Source organism: Aythya ferina (assembly GCF_964211825.1).
Source record: "Aythya ferina genome assembly, chromosome: 7".
NCBI lineage: Eukaryota > Metazoa > Chordata > Aves > Anseriformes > Anatidae > Aythya > Aythya ferina.
The window spans coordinates 1,889,832-1,908,515 of NC_140302.1; the positions used below are offsets into that span (position 1 = coordinate 1,889,832).

The 18,684-nt window shown below is 41.7% G+C and overlaps 1 protein-coding gene across 13 annotated transcripts in view; it reads right to left on the reverse strand.

The window, feature by feature from the left end:
• ANK3 (ankyrin 3) overlaps positions 1-18,684 on the reverse strand; it is a 351,417-nt gene that overhangs the window by 7,573 nt on the left and 325,160 nt on the right. For 9 of the 13 annotated variants that reach the window (XM_084526169.1, XM_084526174.1, XM_084526175.1 and 6 more), the window contains 6 exons: positions 18,233-18,307; positions 17,209-17,340; positions 16,010-16,153; positions 12,936-13,608; positions 10,591-10,969; positions 6,954-7,052 (listed from right to left, as the gene is read on the reverse strand). In XM_084526169.1, coding sequence (XP_084382295.1) covers positions 6,954-7,052; positions 10,591-10,969; positions 12,936-13,608; positions 16,010-16,153; positions 17,209-17,340; positions 18,233-18,307 — 1,502 coding nt within the window. The remainder of the gene's footprint in view (positions 1-6,953; positions 7,053-10,590; positions 10,970-12,935; positions 13,609-16,009; positions 16,154-17,208; positions 17,341-18,232; positions 18,308-18,684) is intronic. The other 4 variants (XM_084526173.1, XM_084526172.1, XM_084526170.1 and 1 more) reach the window with 2 other exon arrangements.

An 18,684-nucleotide genomic window follows, 5' to 3' on the forward strand; every position in this document is an offset into this window, starting at 1 on the left:
TTATAAATCAAGTCTAAAGCTAGCCGGCAGCCACGAACTTCTGTTCCAGAAGAACATTGACAACTTTACCTCAAAAAGTTGTGTTTCCAAATGTGGGTGCTGAAGTAAAGCACCACATTTGATGCTCCAAAAATATCTATCATCTGTGCTTATTTTGTGTAAATAAAACAAATCTAACGTAGCATTTTGTTTCTGAAAACAGAAAACTGAGAAAGAAACTTGCCATCTATAAAATAATATCCAGTTCATACATGTTGCTTTCCATGCTTCCCAACAAACGCTGGCTGCACTAAAATCAGTGTTCTCCAACCCATAAACACAGCCCATACGGAAGGAAGCATTACTGACTGTGTTCATGAGACAGTGGACAAACCTAGGCTCTGCCTCATCTGAAGGACAAAACCATGTTCAGAAGTCAAGACTGCAGATGACTTGCCTCTTCCCTGTGCTGAGAGCAGAGCCATAGCACTTGGAGATGAGATAGATGGTCAGGGAACTCCCCTGTTTTTTCCCCCAGAAATTTTACCTTTTTTTAAAAACAAAACAAAACAAAACAACAACAAAAAACCTTAAAACTTTTCTTCTCCCCTTATGGGAAAAGAAAAAAAAACCCACCACGGAAAAAACAGCAACTAGAGGAAGGAAGTGGAAAAATTGTTATATAAAACTTCTAAATATCAACATTACCAGCAAAATAATATTTGAAATGATATTATTAAAACTACATGTCAAAACATCATAATGCTTTCAAGTACTAAGAAGCACCATACTTACTGTGCCCTACACACTACAGTTACCTCCATAAACCCCCAGCACTGCTTTACAGTGAATAGATATAGTGATGCCGTGTTTATTTTTTGTAACTATTTTCTCTCTAAACACAGCTTTTTCAATGTGTCCATTATAACATTAGACTTGTATGTTATTTCAGACTGCTAAAAGAAATAAACCTTCCTTTCTGTCCACAAGCAATTTTCTATAGTCAAGGTTTTTTCCCTGCTTTAGAGCTATTACATCAGGCAAAAGCTACACCGAAGAGCCCGGTGCAGCTCTGCTGCCAACCACGTCTCCAGCGACGTTTTGTCATTACTCAAAAGCGAAGAATTTCTGTTTATTTCATACTGAAAGCTGTGCTGAAATTACCACTTGCTAATAAGCAATTAATCCATTTCAGACTTGTTTGTTTTTTCCCTCACACTTTCATGGGGTATACAGAAACTGTAAAACTCGCCAAACTTTGATGCTTCGGGCAGCATCACGGGGGGACGGCGGTCTCCACAGCCAGGGGGATGTCACTGCCCAGGGCCACTTGGGCGAGGCTCCCCTGTCCGAGCCATGCTGGGACTGCAGGCACTGGTCCGAGGGCCCCGAGCCCAGGCAGGGTGGCACCCTTGCGAGCAGCCACAGAACAAATCGCTGCCAAAGCTTTGGGACAGCCCAGGCTGGGCCCACTGGGCAATTCATGCCCCAAAAGGACTCTTTTCCAAGGGGTTCCTGAAAGAAGAAACTAAATACCTACCTAAGCACCAATTTCACCCCGTATCCAGGATTTAGGCCTGTCAGTGAGCAGGGCCCTAGTGGGAGCTGGCTCCTTCCTTTCTCATGAGCAAGATAGCAGAAATGAAAATGGCACAGGGCCTGCTGCTGCGGGCAGGGGCACCTATGCCTGGGTACAGGTTTTGAGAACTGAAACCTGTACGGCCTCCTAGCCGCAGTGGGACGAAAGGAAAACACTGATTTTGGAGACAGTTTTATCAGCAGTGCAGCAGGCAGGTTGCTCCTTAAAACAAGTTAGGGAGAATTACTGTGTTCAGTTTTCAAATGGAAAACACACTGATATACTGAAAGATAAATGCAGTTTTAAAGGTACTGTGAATCTTGTTTTTTAATTAGCTATATGCTCCTTTAAGCACGATCTAAGGATAAATGGTGTAAACATTCAGCAGCCAGTATGCATGAAATCCAGCTTTCACAATTTTCTTTCTTGTGGGTAGTTAAACAAATTGCAGGAGGTCTCACAATTGGCAGGAGGCAGATCTGATTTACTGGCGTTTCTAATCCTCTGCAGCGATAAAGACGGATGTTTGCTAGAAAAAAAACAAAACAACTGCCTTACCCACTGGCAGTTCTGCTTTTAAGACCTCCAAACAGCTTTGGGTTAGAATGGCACATTAGATGACCTTGTCAACAAAAGCTGTTTTTAAACACAAAGCTGGTGCATCTGCGTCACAGCTGAAGAATAAAATTATTTCCGCAGCATCATACTTATGCGGGCTTCACTTCACCCTTGACCAGTCTAAATCACTGTCACAATCCCAAGAGCTTTCAAAATGCAGGGAGGAAACTTAACACAGTGATTACTGGAAGCTCGGTTATATCCCTGGGACTAAACCGTACAAAAGCTGCACTCTGCACGCCTCAGCCCCAGAACATGCCAGGAAGCTTTGCAAAGCAGAGTGCTTTAATGTCACCCTGTTCGCTGGAGTGTAGTCCTGCCAAAACCAGCTGCTATCCTTGCTGCTGCTCTCCAGGGCAGGAGAACTAAAAAACAGCTTCTTCTAAGTCTCCTGCCAACTCCACTGATTTTCTTACCGGTTATTTGCAGATGATGGGTGTTCCCAGGGACCTCCAGATAAATGTGGGAGTTATACAGTTGGTGCTGCAGTACTGTGCCAAAGTTCACTGCAGATTTGTCAGACCTCTGGTTCTCTTTCATGTTTGTTTTGTTACTAGAGGGATAATAGTCCCTTTTATTCCTCCTATATAGCTGGTGTTGTAACAGCAGAGGATAAAAGGTGCGGCTGCATGTCTGTTACCCAGAATTTAAAAAGGAATTTAAAAGCAGACGGAAATAAGCAAGATGGACAGATCCTAAATATTTAACTTCTCCAAAGACCAGGGGCAGTACTGCAACTGGAACAGGAGCTGTACAGAGCAATGAGACCTCTTCCTTTTCTGGTCTAAGCCACCAGCAAGACGTAATCCTTTCAGTCTCGAGATCCCATTCTTGTAATGCAAAACCAGCAGCTGCACCTCTGTCTCCTTGGGATCTCAAGCTGCTGTGGCAGTGGAAACAAACATCTTTCATTAAGGTCATTTTCATTAGCGAGTTCTGCCTACTCAGAGAGACCTTGTTAATCACATGCCACGACTGTCCGCCTGTGCCTGTGCTGAGTTTGTACTTGCTTGTTTGCAGATGTATTGCTAAAGCCATTGGGGGGGAACAGCAGGCAAGCCAAGGAGACCCAAAAGGACACGGTGCCGAATACAGCAGCCCAACAAGCCCAACGCTGGGAGCTGGGTCATTGTTCTGATGCTTGATACAGGAGGACCAAGCTCAGACAGACCTGCTTGCAGCATTCTGCAGCCTGAGTTTCACTCCCCAGGTGTGTTATTGTGCTGCAGCTGGCAGCTCCCACCCTGCTGCTCTCTCCCCGGGTGTGGGGGCATTTGGGAGCAGAGCAGTGCCGCAGCTCTCCGAGCTGGCAGGGCTGTAGCAGGGAGGCTGCACCCAGCTGAGCACATGGATGGAAACACTTCCATGTGCTGCACGTGGGGCACAGGCCCGTAACTGGTCTCACCTACAGGATGGCCACATTTTCACTCTCTGTAAATAAGTCTCCTCTGAGTAATAACATCATGAGAGCTGCTGATTTTGCTCGTTCCTAACTGCTGCTCAGAATCCTTCTGTGCCATTCCTCCAGTGCAGGCTGAACCAAGCCTCCACGATCAGCAACAGGGAGCTTCTTCATGGACAAAATGCATGGGAAGATACAAATCTCTAATAAAAATGGGCAAGAAATAACAGAAGTACAAGATACAAAGTAATATCGGATTTGAGTAATTTCTGCTTGGAAATCTCTTTCATTTTCCATTACAAAATTCTACCATAAACCTTTTGGCAAGAATCTTACTGGACACCTTTTGCCAAAAATTTGTACCCATGAAAGATTTAACAATCTTTGGAAAGGCATGAAAAATCAGACACTGATTTCTGTCATGAGTGAATAAAAGGAGCTTTGGATCAGGCTTTGAATGTGCACATTGTGGCAGCACTCATTTTTCCCTTGTGTGCTAATTGCTCACATTCCTGCACTACCATAAAAACCCATTTCTTTTGCAACGCTCCGTCCCATCCATCCGCCAAGCGAACAGAAGAGGGAAAGGAAGCAAAACCAAAACCATCTGCATTACCTTGAGGTTAGAATATGATCCTGTTACATGTGGAAATGGGCATCAGCCCTTGCTTGTCTGGTTTTATGGTCTCAGCCCTCTGAAGTGCTAAATCCCATGGGAATGTGCTCGAGAGCACTTGACAGGCCCCAGCTCTTAGACTGCTGGGAAAATACCTCCGGGGACAGAAAAGCCTTTCCACGTATTTGGGCCAGGACAGAGGGCTGAGGTAGCAGTTAAACGGAAATAATAGTGTTAGCAACAATGCAGAATAGCACTGAAATGAAAAACAAGTTGGGAAAGAAGAACAAAGGCAATGAAGCAATTCAGTCCTGACAGTAACTGTGGAGGCACATTGCAAATTCTTCTTTTTCACGGGACTCAATTTATCCTCCAGATTTAGGTGTTAAAAACTTCATCCCTGCAGGCTATGTGAGTAGCTCTGTTGCTTTTAATGCAGCATGGAGGCAGGACTCAGTATTAACTGCAGTACAACACTGACCCATGTGCAGTACAACACTGACCCATGTGCAGCTCTGCCCGGTGGAGGCTCCAGGTGCGCTGTCCTTTGTGTCCCTTTGCTGCTGTTGGCACAAGGCAGCAGAGCAGGCTCACAGCACAGGCACAGCACGGCCATCGAGTTCTGAAGCCCATGCCCAGGCTCTGCAGATGTTCAAAATACTCTTTATTCCAGAGAAGACAAGCTCAACCCAGATTTCCAGGGCTGGCTCCATAACGTATGACAGTATAGGAGAAGTGCTCCCAAGGCCCAGGCATGACTGCCAAAAAGCCGCTGGGCATTTCATCACCAGTGGGAGTCACAGGCTTGCTGCACGGGGGAGAAGCTAGGAGGAAAACATCCCCGCATGGCCTCCTGTGCATCCATCCCATAGCAGCAATATATTTAGTGGGGAGTGTCAGGAAACACAGGAGTAGGGGGACAGCCCGATTCTCCCCTCACTACTGCCCTGCATAACCGAGGCTGGCTGAGCTGTGACATTTGGAGTGGGGTGCAGCTGCTCAGAGGGTGCTCAGTGCCAGCAAGCAAATGCAGGAGCCTGCTGGAGGCTCCTGACCACTTCTCGTGGTCCCATGGCAGGAACATGGGTGTTACATTTTCCCTGCAAGCTGCAAGTTTTGCTCCGCATTACTGTGTGCTGCATCCTGAGACCTCCTGCCCGAGGAGCTGGTCCTCACCCAGCGCGTGCCTTCTCTGGGACTTCAGCTCACCCAACCACTGCAGCTCTCAGGAATTCGCAAAAAAAAATCCTCAAGGCCCGGATCCCTTCCAACTTCAAAGCTTGATCCCTCTATTTCATGCCATCAATTCATGAGCTATACATGATCAACACACACCTACCGAAACGGTTTTTCCCTTGTCAAACTCTTTCACCCTCTTTTGTACTCTGACACTTCCTGATGCCCAACCAGTAGACACTGAAATAGTTCAGACAAATCGGATGGCAAATCCCCAAAACAAGCTGACCATGCACTGCCTTTACCATTTACCATTTTCAGCCCACTGATGCTTTATGTCTTACCAGCAATGCTCTTACAGCGTTCAAGGGTCTGCGATCACCCTCAGGCCACCTGCCCCCATCTGAAAACAGAAACATTCCTATTTCTTGTCATGTCTTATCTGCAGAGGGAATTACTGATGAATAGTTATACCCTTGACCTGCCCAGGTGCTTTCATTTAAGGCAGCAGGTTCTTCCTGTAAAAATGAGGTCTTGGATAAAACACTTACTTCTGTTGAGCTCATTTTTGCAATTATTGCCTAGTTCAGAATGGGAACGCAGTACACTGACGAAACACGGTGAAGGTGGTCAGAAAGGTGCAGTGCATGTATACGTACCCTTCTCCACTAAACACACAAATAACAGCAACATAGCCAGGTGTCACTAATCGTGACTGATGTAACAATTATATCCATGGCAAACTCAGCTATTGCTGTAATAGCACTACAGTGGCTGTTTGTCCTTCTCATGTCTTTACTACATGATTTTCTAATAAGAATCTAACAAATCCTGCAAGTTACTGAGAATTAACATCGTTTCTGATGAAGAATTATTTTCTTATGCTATATGCTCATGGCAAACACTACCATACTATGTGACCATACAAGAAACTACATGAGGGCAAATGCAATTATTTCTGTCTCTACCATTATTATTAGCATATAAAGTATGTTATGCTAGGGCACCTGTAAATAAATACACTAAATAAAGCCTACTGAAGGCGATGCAAGGCCTCTTATTAACTGCAGTAGGTTTCAAATCGGGATCACCTGCTGCTTTGGAGAGGCTTTCCAGAACACACCAGGCCCTCTGGACGACAACGTTCAGCCAGACTACATGGCCCAGACCCTCCTATATCCCACTCTTGCACATTCCTGCATTTTTTTTTTTTTTAAACTTGTAATTTAGATATTTTTTAGAAAAGAGAAAAAAGGAAAAAAAATGTGTCAGCCATATCTGTCTGTAATTCATTTTGCCCTGCGTCAGACCAACACGCTGCATCTAGCTGCAGTCTTTAAGCTGGCATGCAAAACAGTGAAGGACACAACGTGCCATGCAGCACAGTAGTTTTCCAGCAGAAGACAACCATAAACCTCTGGGTTAAGCAAGGAAAGGCCACGTAGCATTTGGTTATAAAAACAAACTGGCACGGAAAGCATAGTGCCAGAGGGGCTCCACTGTGCCAGAACTGACATTCTCACACGGCAGTCCAAACCCACATCCATGCCAATGTCGCCGCAAGAACGCGAATCACAAAATACCTTCAAAATAAACCGCCGTCGATAAACTCTTGTTGTAATCCTCTGCTCCTCACCTGAGCTTGAATCACTCTGAATCTCACTGTCACTGTCACTACATTCCTAATAAATGCAGTTTTAGTACATTTGAACAGCACATTTGCAAGACACAACGTGATATCAGAACTACAAGAAGAAAACAGAGGTTATCATGGACAACGTTTTTCCTGTGTGTTACATACAAAACTTGCAGTCTTGCTCCTAAAGTATACGATGGGAGGCCTCTTTGTTCTTTGGTATGCTATAGAGCTTGACAAGTATACCAGGTATGGAATATTGCAGCAGCTTTTAAGCCTAAGGAAATGGTATTTGGAATGCATCTGACCTCCTACGTTTCTTTATCTTAGTAGTTAAAAACATTGCATCCAGAAAAGCCTGTCATAACTGCTTGTTGTTTCTTCCTAAACATTAACAATTCAGACTAATTACATGGATTCACAAGGTACAGAAGTGAATTCCCTTACAAAGAAAGGCAATGGTCACACAAAGATTCAGTGGCCCACCTACCAAAGACCACAAATAAGCATTTTGAAGACCTTCTCCATGCAAATCGTTTTCCTACTCAATATTTAACTATTTTTAAATGGTACTAGCTGACATGTGGAGCACAATCGTCTGTGTTTTTTAAGAAGGGAACTGGCAGAGCTCAGCTCAGGCCAGGTCAGAAGCCTGGTGCTGGGGACGTGCAGCAGCTGCACGCTGGCGTCTGCTCCAACCCGGGGCCCTCCGACAGCCCCGATGCTTTCCCCTGCAAAACCCACAGAGTTCTTGGGCTCTGGGGCTGAGCAGCTGTGTGTGCACGTGGCTGGCAGAGGGCTTTGATGGACTAGGCTCAAACTACTGTTTTCTGAACAGAGAAATTGGACAACTTTCTCTATAATAACTCAACGGCATCCCAAGAGTGACTCTAAAAACATGTACGGTGGCTATTGCTAACTGCTTCTCTGTTTCTTTTTTTTGAATCTGTCTCGAGACATCCCAAAGCAGAAGCACTTCTCAGAAATGATGTGTCAAGTAAGCGTAGGCATAGGTGGGCAGTGGAGAAAAAGGGCTATGTGACAAAAAGCAGTTGGGGCAGGATGACAGTACTCATCTGCACACAAAGTCTCCTGCTGTCCTCTGACACTAGCCAAATATATCAATACGAACAAATAAAAACCAACCAAACAAAAAAACCCCACCCAACGCTATCCTGAACAAGTAACAGAAAGCAGAAGAAGATTCCCAAGAGGGCACAAAGGTTTTTGGAGGAAGAGTGGTTAATAAATAGCTTCAAGTGTTTTAGCCCTGCCGCAACTCTGACACTGGGAGTCACCATGAGCGCAGGACATCCATCACCTCTTTGGGGTAACAGAACAACTGCGCTGCACTCCTCTCATTTCCAAAGGTCATTTGGATGTGATGCTTGATCACTGACAGAGCATTACATGGCCTACACTGTCACTGCACTGCTTTTCTAAATTTTGGGGCAGTTACGTGACATGGGATGAAGCCAACAATTCATTTCATCCATGTCACCAGGCGGCAGCCCAGTACCTATGGACCAAGTTTCCCTTCTGGTGCAGAACTGTGTGCCAAACACTGATTCAGGCCCCTCCAGGCAGGTGAATACTTACTACTTCTTAGGTTTTTCTGTGACCATGTGGGAAACAACTGCTAACTTTAGGAAGTCATTCTCTGTTGTTCCCCACTTCCTTCCACAGAAATGAATCTGCTTCTTTCAAACCTTTACCCCTTTATGGCTCATTTCTGAAAAATGCCTTCCAGAGACACTGCAACTGAAACTCTTTCTTTTTTCATGACAGCACACGAAGTATCTCACTATGAACTGGACTCAGAGTAATTAAACTACTGACTTCAAGAAGATTAGGTGAGACACTCAGGTTTAGAAATCACTTTGTTTTCTGACACCAGTTGATTCAAAGACCATGTCCATAAAAAAGACTTGTTACTTGGAAGATAGGATTATCAGCCTTTACAAAGAAAGCAAAAGTAGTGCAAAAAGCGCACATATGAAATGCACACACTTATTCTTACCAATCCAGATCCAAAAGTGAAGACAAAACAGAAGTGGCTGACAACTTATCTTCTCACTGATGGGAATCCAGAGGGGGGAGTGCACCACTGCTGCACACCCCTCAGCACGTGTTACAGTGCGCTTCTATGCTTATCCCTGTGTTTAAACTGAGCATAACATCATCAACCCAAGGTCTGCCCCAAAGCCAAATAAAGGAACTCTGATGTCTGCATTTAGCTGCCTTTGCAGCATAGTTGAGTTTTTTTTTTTTGTTTTGTTTTGTTTTTTAAGTATTCAGTAATTAGTGAACATTAGGAAAGATCTTTGCTGCTTTAACTATGTCACGAATTAACAACAAGATAATACTATTCATACACTGCATAACTGGTGAGACTGATTATGGTACTATCTAATAAAAGAGCTCTTGATTGTATAATCGAAAGAATAGTTTAAAATGAAGTAATTTAAACTTGAATGATTTATTGCAGCCCACCACAGCTGACATTTTTATTGTGCTACAATAAAAAAAATGCCACATCATGTAGAAGCAAATGCATCTACTAAAATGCATCATTTCCAGCAGTTATAGTCTCGTCCTGTACTACACCCAAGAAAAGACAGTATCAGCACAGAAATGTAGAAGAAAATCAGTAATTCCCTGTTTCACAATCACTGAGCCTAGGGATTGCCCACCAGCCCCAATCCCTACACTGGGCTATAAGCAATTCCTTGCATAAGTTTTACTGTTAAACTTCCGGGAAATAAATATAAGCCCTTGAGAAACCTATTAAAATTTCCGTTGTCTGAAACCAACTTAAAAGTGAGATACTATAGGTAAGGACGTGCAAGCCAGGCAAGGTAGAACCAAAGGAGAGCCCCTCAGCAGTATTTGAAGAACAAACCACCACCTGGAAAAGTGCTATATACATTTGCACATCTTCTGATTTCTCTTGGCTGGATGCACCTTGGGGTTGGAATGAATGAAGCCAGGGAACAAAATATATGGAAGAGATTAGATTTTACTCGAGATCTATTTTCCTGCACATTAACAGAGGTGTTTTTTGTTTGTTTGTTTGTTTGTTTTAATAAAGGAAAAATGCAAGGAAAAATGCAGGGGTGTTAGGGACAAGGAAGAAGATAGAGTACCTCACATTGCTCACCTCAATGTCACAGAGATGAAAACAGTGGCATCACCTTTATGGAAGCAGCTCGAGGACAGCCGAGCGGTTTGGCACTGTCTGCACAGGTGGTACTTAGGCAGGAGGGGGGGCTGCTCCCCAGCGATGCAGGACAGCAGTCACAACCTGCTCTAACCTCTCCCAAGGCTCGGGGCCCCCTTGAGAAAAGGATTATGCAGCCCTGCTTGGCTCCTCTGCCTGCCCCGACTACACTTTGTTCTATTTACACCACAGAACATAAATTTCCACTAATTTCCAATTTTCTTAATTTAGTAATAAATAGAAAATGCATAAAGAAAGATTAAATAGATCAAACCACACCTGGCACAATGTTACAAGTCCTATAAAAATTATGTTAAGCAACAGGGGCTCCTCAAGCAGTTAATAATTACAGGACATACTGTACCTTCTGTTCAGACATTACTGCTCCCTCCTCCTCTTGGATGCTTGCTCTTGGCTTGCCATCTTCTGAAGAACTCCAGCTCATCTTCTTCACACTGACAGGCACAGATGTTTTGTTGCCTTCTGTTGTTGGCTTGCTAGTCTCTTCCAAAGATTTCTGATATGCTGTTGATGATAACGTTTGCTCATCAGTACCAGCTGAAAGTTGGGGCTTTGTTTTCAGGGCTTCTTTGTCACTGTGTTTTCCCACATCGTTTAAAGATTCTTGAACATAGGATTTAGTTTTCATCTCAGCTGTGGATTCAGAGAGGCTTCCATTTGTTTCTGGCTTCCCTGCTTCTCCTTTGACATATGAGGTAACAGAATCCCTACATTGGTCCGAGCTACAGGGGGAAAAAAAAAATAGACAGCCGTTCAGTGTTTAAATCACACAACAGAAGGCAGAAACACTGAACCCCTTTACTGAGCCTTCACTCAGTGTACACATTTCAGACAAAGGAAAATTTTCAATTCAGCATGCAAGCATCAATCTATTTAATGGCCTTGTCTTTGCATCACGGCATCTTTTCAGAAGCAATGAGAACATGGTGATCACTGGAAATAAGACCAAATGTTATGTTTTAATTCCCTTTCACTTAAGGGACAAAAAGAAAAAATGAAAAAGAGAAAGAAAAATACACAAAACCTACCATCTCCCTTGTACAATCACATGAGATAAATCCCCAAGGCAGTAATTCTTTAACCTGCTCTCTAACCAAGGAGGTGAACAAAGTATCTGTTACTCTGCAGTTACTAATAATTATGGTTATTTTCCCCTCCAATTGCAGTACCTGCACTCCAAATAACTCATGCATCTTAACAAATATTAGTACTCCAGAATAATTCCTCAGTACTATTTCAGTAATATGCAGAGCCAACGGCATGAAACATTACTACAAGATAGAAAGCTCTGGCCAAAACTTTGTCTCAGATTACCTACGGACAGGTTTAACCTGCACTTCTGATGCATAGCTTTCTGTTTTATTTTGCTTACATTTCAAATAAACAGTTGGACTGTACACATGAAAATACTACAGCTATTTGCTGGCAAAAGTGTTATAGAAGATAGCAAACTGAATTCAACTAGCTAGAAATGGACAGGCCATCTTCTTAGGAAAGCCTTTTACTTCTAGAAGAGGTATTTTATTAATTGAACAGAGTACAGAAGGCAGAATAACAAGCATTGTTTAACATAACAACAGAAATCACAATACTAGTAGATCAAGTGCTTTATGGCCTTGATAGAAAAATGAACTTGCTGAAATCAAGGGCCATGTTCCCACTTGATTCAGTAAGAGTACCTCATGCTACCTGGAACCCTTAAACATTCTGAGTCAAAGATGCAAAGGATATAAACTGCTGACAGAGAGAAAATCACTCTGCAGACAGTCATTCTCTGCTGATTTACACCTCATGCAGAGCTGGCTCCTTCCATTAGTAATCACGGAAGCCAAGTTCAAAATAAAAGCAGAAGATCTTCACCCAGTGGGTACCAGTATGGCCAAACATGCCAGTACATACTGTTAATGCTGAAAACTTATGTAGGTCCAAGGGGAGGCTGCAAAAGCTCATGCAAGAGAAATACGTTGAGGACAAATATGTAGAAAGCATTCACCATCTTAGCAGGTCATTATGCTGAAAGCAATTTGACCTTGGGAAAGTAGAGGAGGGAAAAATAGCATTTTCTTCCCCAAGCATCCTCTTCAGTCACTGTTGGGAGGCAGTACATGGGACGAGATGGGTTTGGTGTTGTCATTCTTACCTTCCTATGACTTGCAACTCATCTCTTAAAACGTCAAGTAAATTAGCATGACATAACACACTTAACTAAGTGTTATAAAAACAGTGACAATTTAAAAATTGGGTTATGGAAAAGTAATGACTATCTGAGGGAAGGCAGAGATACGCCACGAAAAGGGTGACTGCTAAAAAGGTCCTCTAGAAATAAGAGTAATGCAGTATTACAGTTTCAACTGATATACATTTCATAGCCCCACATTCCATCTATGCCTCCTTAGATTCCTTCAAAATGGAAATACACGATTACAAAGAACATGAAAAGCAATATTATCTAGAAAATGTAATGAAAACTAGTATTAAGCACGAAACCTGCTATACATATACATGTTTAAAGTTAAATGTGTTTCAGGCCTGAGTGAAGCACCATTTTTTCTTCTAAATATGTATGCATATATGTCTATAAACATACACACAGGGAACTACAGAACCGCAGCCTGAGCTCTGCTTCTGAAGGTGAAAGCAGCGCAGGTAGGCTCGCTTACACGCACACCTTTGTAAGCAGATTCTCACCTATCATCCAGACGGTCTAGCAGGCTACCACCTATTCTGCGTCCCGACGTTGGTGGCTCAGTGACACTTGACGAGTCGGTTTGCCAACCTGTAATTGAAGACATTTCGCGTTCTGCTTGCTGAACACCTTTAAGAATTGACCATACTTTCTCTTCCGTCATCTCCTCAGACTCAGCTCCTTCTTCCAGATGAATGTCCTCAAACAGAGATTTAAACTTTTCTTCCGTCATCTCCTCATCACTACCAGACTTTTCTCTCTCAGGCTGTTCAGTCCTTATTCCTGTTTTGCTAGTCTCTTCGCTCTGCCTTGGTTTAGCATCCTTTGGTATCCCGCCATAACTACCAAGATACCGCGGATAATCTTTAAGGTCCACTTCCTCCAACTGGCTCTGGCCTACAGCAATATCTTTAGGTGTTCCTTCTCTAGGCACTGAGAAATCGAGTTTGCTGTCGTCCAGAGAAGTATCTTCTTCAGTCACCACTGGCGGTGCTGCTGCTGTACCATCTACATGTCCCTGGGAGGTCACTACCACGTCACTCAGTCTACTGGGAGTTCTAAGGGGTGACTCTAGGCTAGAGGTGTCGCTAAAGAAATCGTCCTGATGGAAAGGGGTGGGCGGCACGAAGCGCAACCCAGTGGGAGTTTCCAGTTCCACTTGAATGGAGGGATAACCTAAGGAAGACAGCACATTTGGACTAACTGGGATGAAGCATGGAGCAACGAACCAGCAAATGTCAAATGATTCATGAATTACATAAAGTATGAAAACTGTGAAGATGCGGATTAAGAACAAATGCAGTTCTGATTGATTCATTTACTTTGTTCTAATTAGATGAAGAAAAATGAGCATTGCCAAAATAGCTAGTACAGCAAAGCCAGTACTTTGGAATATTTCGTAAATAGTCTGTAAAGATTTCAGCAATTGTTTTTTGCAGCCATTTGAACATTTTCAAGCTATAGCAGATTGCCTTATGAGCATGCAAGGAATTAAATGTGGACAGGAGTGGCTGTCCGTTTATATCCAATCCAATATCTTGCAGCCAAATTGTGTATATCTTTCTTTCCCAGTTTTTACTTCCTTGAATTTGGAAGTTTAACAAATAAACTTTAAAGACAGAGGCAGATCAAAACATAGGACAGCCACTTTTTTGCAAGTAGGTGTTAATTTTAAAACAGGTCCACATTTTTAACAGACTTATATCAAAAAGTACACAATATTAGCAATACAATGCTACTAATCTATATCTCCATTTAACCACAGAGCCACAAGAATGGAATAGTTAAAGAACAAGGAGCAGAAACGGATCTCAATGAGGATAATAAAGAATAGCAGATCTAAATATGCAGCAGGATAAAAAACTAAAAAGGGAATTTAACAAAGGGATAAAAACACAAAAACACAGGGAGAGCTATATGAATATTTCAGGTACAGTAAAGCTATACAGGTGAGAGGAGTGTGGTGAGTAAGGAGATCTTGGTGATCTTGGAGACTGAGGTGATCTTGGCGACATGGGTACAATCAGATACACTGATCAAATAAAGAGAGAAAAGAAAAGAAAATCGATGAAAACACAGGAAAATCATACAAAAGGATTAAACTGAATATAAATATAAAATGACAACAAAAGATGAAATTTTCTCCAGCAAATTATAGGTTGGGTAACCTACAAAAGGAAAAAAATACATTGTGTGGGGTTAACCGGACATTGTGCTGCCTGCAAAGGGAGGTGCATTTACAGGGTTGGGTTTTCTTTTTTTCTTTTTCCCTTTTTTTTTTTTTTTTTTTTTTTTTTTTTTATTTCCTGAATCAGCTGAGAGAAAGGTAAAGGTGGTCTGGTCTTGGTGAGGAAAGGAAGCTTGAGGAAGGCTCAGAGAAGAGGAGAGACAGAAAGCAACTGCAGAAAAGCGTATTTTTTCATAAAAATACTGATGCTACTATTGAAAGGCGCAAGTAACATTTCAAGAGCAACTTTCTTAAAATGTCAACAGAAATTTTTTTCTGTAATGCAATGATTCAATGACCAGTAAAGCTGCTCAGTAATGGAGGTACACTGAGCTTTTATGTTCTGACTACAAAACATCCTACTAAAATACAGAGAGACTAATACATATTTGAACCAATTACAAAAAGCAAAGGAAATAGAACTCAGAAGAGAAAAGTCTTACTTAACAAGCTACTTATAATAAACTTGTCAAAAAAGAAAGTAAAGGATGAAGCAACGCAGTGCCCATTAACTAACATTTAAAAGACAAAACAACAGCATTTTAGCATCTTCAACATAATGATAAATATTAAGCATACCTACGGCAATTCTGTTTTATAAGCAGAACTCCATTTATCCTTTTAAGATCTGGTTCAAAATTAACCTGCACAATTCTGTGCTCAGTGGGTACAGCTTCCATGTGAAGATCACTGAACAGTTCTATTCATTAGCAGGCTGACAAAGTTATTCTCTCATGCAATAATGAAACATTTTCTTCTTTTTCTACTGCCACTGTACATTTGGACAATTATGGTCCAAAATCACAAAAATTTTGTGAAAATCTCAAAATAACTGATGTTCATTTGTCTCAGGCTGGGTAGTAAACTGCACATTAACGTATCTCATGCAACTGCTATACACTTTTCCTTTTCTTTTCTTCAAAGAATTCTGTTACTTACCTTGACAGAAATCCAAAGAAAATATATATATATACATGTGTGCGCGTGCATGTGTGTCTATTTCTAGCAAGCTTGGATAGCATGCAATACCAAGCATGTTAAAAATATACATGGGCAAGCATCAAAACAGAACCACCACAGGAGAAAAAAAAAATCAAGTTTTGTCAACTGACACTGAGGCTGGTGGAAACGAGCTCACTGAGGCGTGCATTTGTGGGATTCTGAGCTTGTTCTCTGAGATGTTAATGTGCAACCTAAATATCATACCATGAGGAAAAATCCTTGACATGAAAACCAGTTACTTCTTTAGAATTTACTTGTTCCTTTTTTTTTTTTTTTTAAACTATCTAGTTCATACAACATTATTGCATTAGTGCCACTGAACTAAATATGACCATGGAATTGAATTACCATCAATGGGATCATGAAAAACGTTATTTTCATCTGCAAAACTTCTGGTGCCTGAAATATTTCCATAATCAAATATTGGTCCTTCCAATAGGGTCACAATATCTATTCGATTAATTTTTGTCAATACAGAAGTTAAGGCATCAGCTGAAAAACAAATAAGACACATCAGGAAAAAAAGTTCAGCACTGCAGAACTGTGTAATTGTCTTTCTCAGTTACATTCACATTTTGTTAATTATAAGTTGCTTGCATACGTTTCTGTCCCAACGGCTTTGGTTCTAGCAAACTCCATTTGTCTAAGCAGACATTCTGCTGCCTACTTACCCAAGATACACACCTATTAAGATTCTCCCCTCCCCAAGTATAATCCTATTATAACACAAGAACCACAAAGAATAAGGTCAGGGAGTTCTTAAACAATATATTTACTTACTACTGAAACAAAATAACCTTTTACTGGAACATAGAGGGAATGTAAAGATCCTTGTTACCATTCTATTTGGAGGAACAGAACAAATAGCCAGGTAGGTAATAATGCATGTAAGGCTATTCATCCTGAAATCTCATTTACAATAATCCTGTGTTACAAGAACACAGTAATACTGGAAATTACTTTTATGGTGTAAAAGATCCAAGTTGCCTCAAATATCGTGTAGGGTTTTGTGGATTAGACAACTGTAACAAACACCACTGACCTAATGCAAAAATCAACCCTCTATTTCAATTTGAGCAGTTCAAGCACAGGTAAAAATAGCAGAATTTGCCCAGAAACATGGCCTCAAAGAGATCCATTGTCCCAGTCACACCCGCCACTCCTCACAGAACAGTATATAGTCTTGTTACAACCTGTAGTACTGCAAGACTACCTAAATTTTCCAGGCAGCCTGTTTCCATGTTTCACATTCCTTGCTATTGGCAACTTTTCCCTAGTACTTCCTTTGCTGGAATTTAAGTTTCTTACTTGTCCCATCAATTATGGATGTGGAGAACAGATTATTTTCTTCTGCATATGTACTGAATAAATATGACACATCTCTGGCTTCTGGTAAAAATATAACTAAAACTTTTTTTTTTTCCATTAATGGTTTGTGAAAGAAGTTCATTATGTTTTGAAGAAAACATAATTTAACCTACTTAGAACAGACAACATTTGGCATGGGCTATAATTTACAAACAACAGAAGTAACTGCTTGAACTTACTTGTAGCATTCTTCCCGTCTCTGGTAACCCATTTTTTTAATAACATGAAGCTTTGAGCAATAAGAGAATTTGGGTTTTCTACTCGGATTTGATTTATTTCATCCACAGAAAAATTCAGTTCTCTTGCCAGTTCTATAAAGCAAAAAGAAAAAGAAAAAAAAAAAAGGAAGAAAAGAAAGAAAACAACAACAAAAACACCAAACAGAGTGCATCTCTCTCAGTTATCCTGTCAGGTTTAGAAATATTAACTTTCTTAGATCACACAGACATCAACAAAACTACCTGACATAAATGGGTATCTTAACAGATAACGATGAACATGGCATTATACACTTACACTTTAATTTCCTAAGACAGGCACAACTCTGAATTTGCAATCACATCTCTTTGAAGTATTATTGTATTTACACCCAGTGAGACACTTAACCAGAGCAAAGTAAAGCTCCGTGGAGACCTCGTCACTGCTCACTGATAATGTGCTTGTTCTGGTGACCATCATTCATTTGAGAGCTTGCTGTGCAGCTCGGGCACCAGCACTGTGATCACCTAAGCCCAGGGAGAGTTGGCTGCTGCACCCAGAAGCCCATGAAGGGCCAGCTTGGCACATCAGTGAGTGGAGGGTACAGTGGGTGTATGACGAGACAACCCCACATGGCACCAAGCTGCTGGGACCCCTGCAAGCTCCAGCGCTTTGGGAATTTGCTGTCCCGAGACACAGACAGCCCTGACTCTAGGCAGATTCTCTCAACTATTTGAGTGTAACATCTTGGGAAATGAATCATTTTAACTGTTTGCTCTATCAGTTTCTGTTTAATTTACTGTGAGCCTGTAAGACAGTTCTTCACAGCTATTTCGTACTGGGCATCTTTGCCAAGCAATCTGCTGAATATTTTGGGAGGCCGCGTTCAGTGCAAATTCAGGAGAAGGGAGGCCTTCTCCTGATGGGGGCCTTGCTGCAGCTTTTAGTAAAGAGACTACCTGAGAATGTAACAGCCGATTTCAATATAAAAGCAGAAAAGCTTACCTGTCCAGCTAAGTCCTAGGTGATCGGCTACAATTGCCATCCTTATATCTGTCCGTTCACATGGACTCTGTGGACCTGTGATTTACAATTTCTCGATTAAAAGGGTTTTGCACAGAAAACCATAATACCGGACAATAGTTTATTATAAATAATAGCTTTACTTCAACTAAGTTGCCGGTGATTATATTGTTTACTAGAATGGTTGTGTGTCCTAATAACCTACAAAGCACATTTTTTCACCTGTGTAAAGCCAAATGTCAAACTAAATGATGTCGTGTAATGAAACCAAACATGCTGACAATCTAGCCGTTAGACTGTACACAAGTTGTTCATTTACTGGTGGAAACCACCAAGACCAGATTAACATCTATTTTCTCTACTTTGACAGAACAAATTCGCTGTCACAAAGGAAAACTTTCAAATTTCTGAGTTACAACAACGTCTTTGGCATG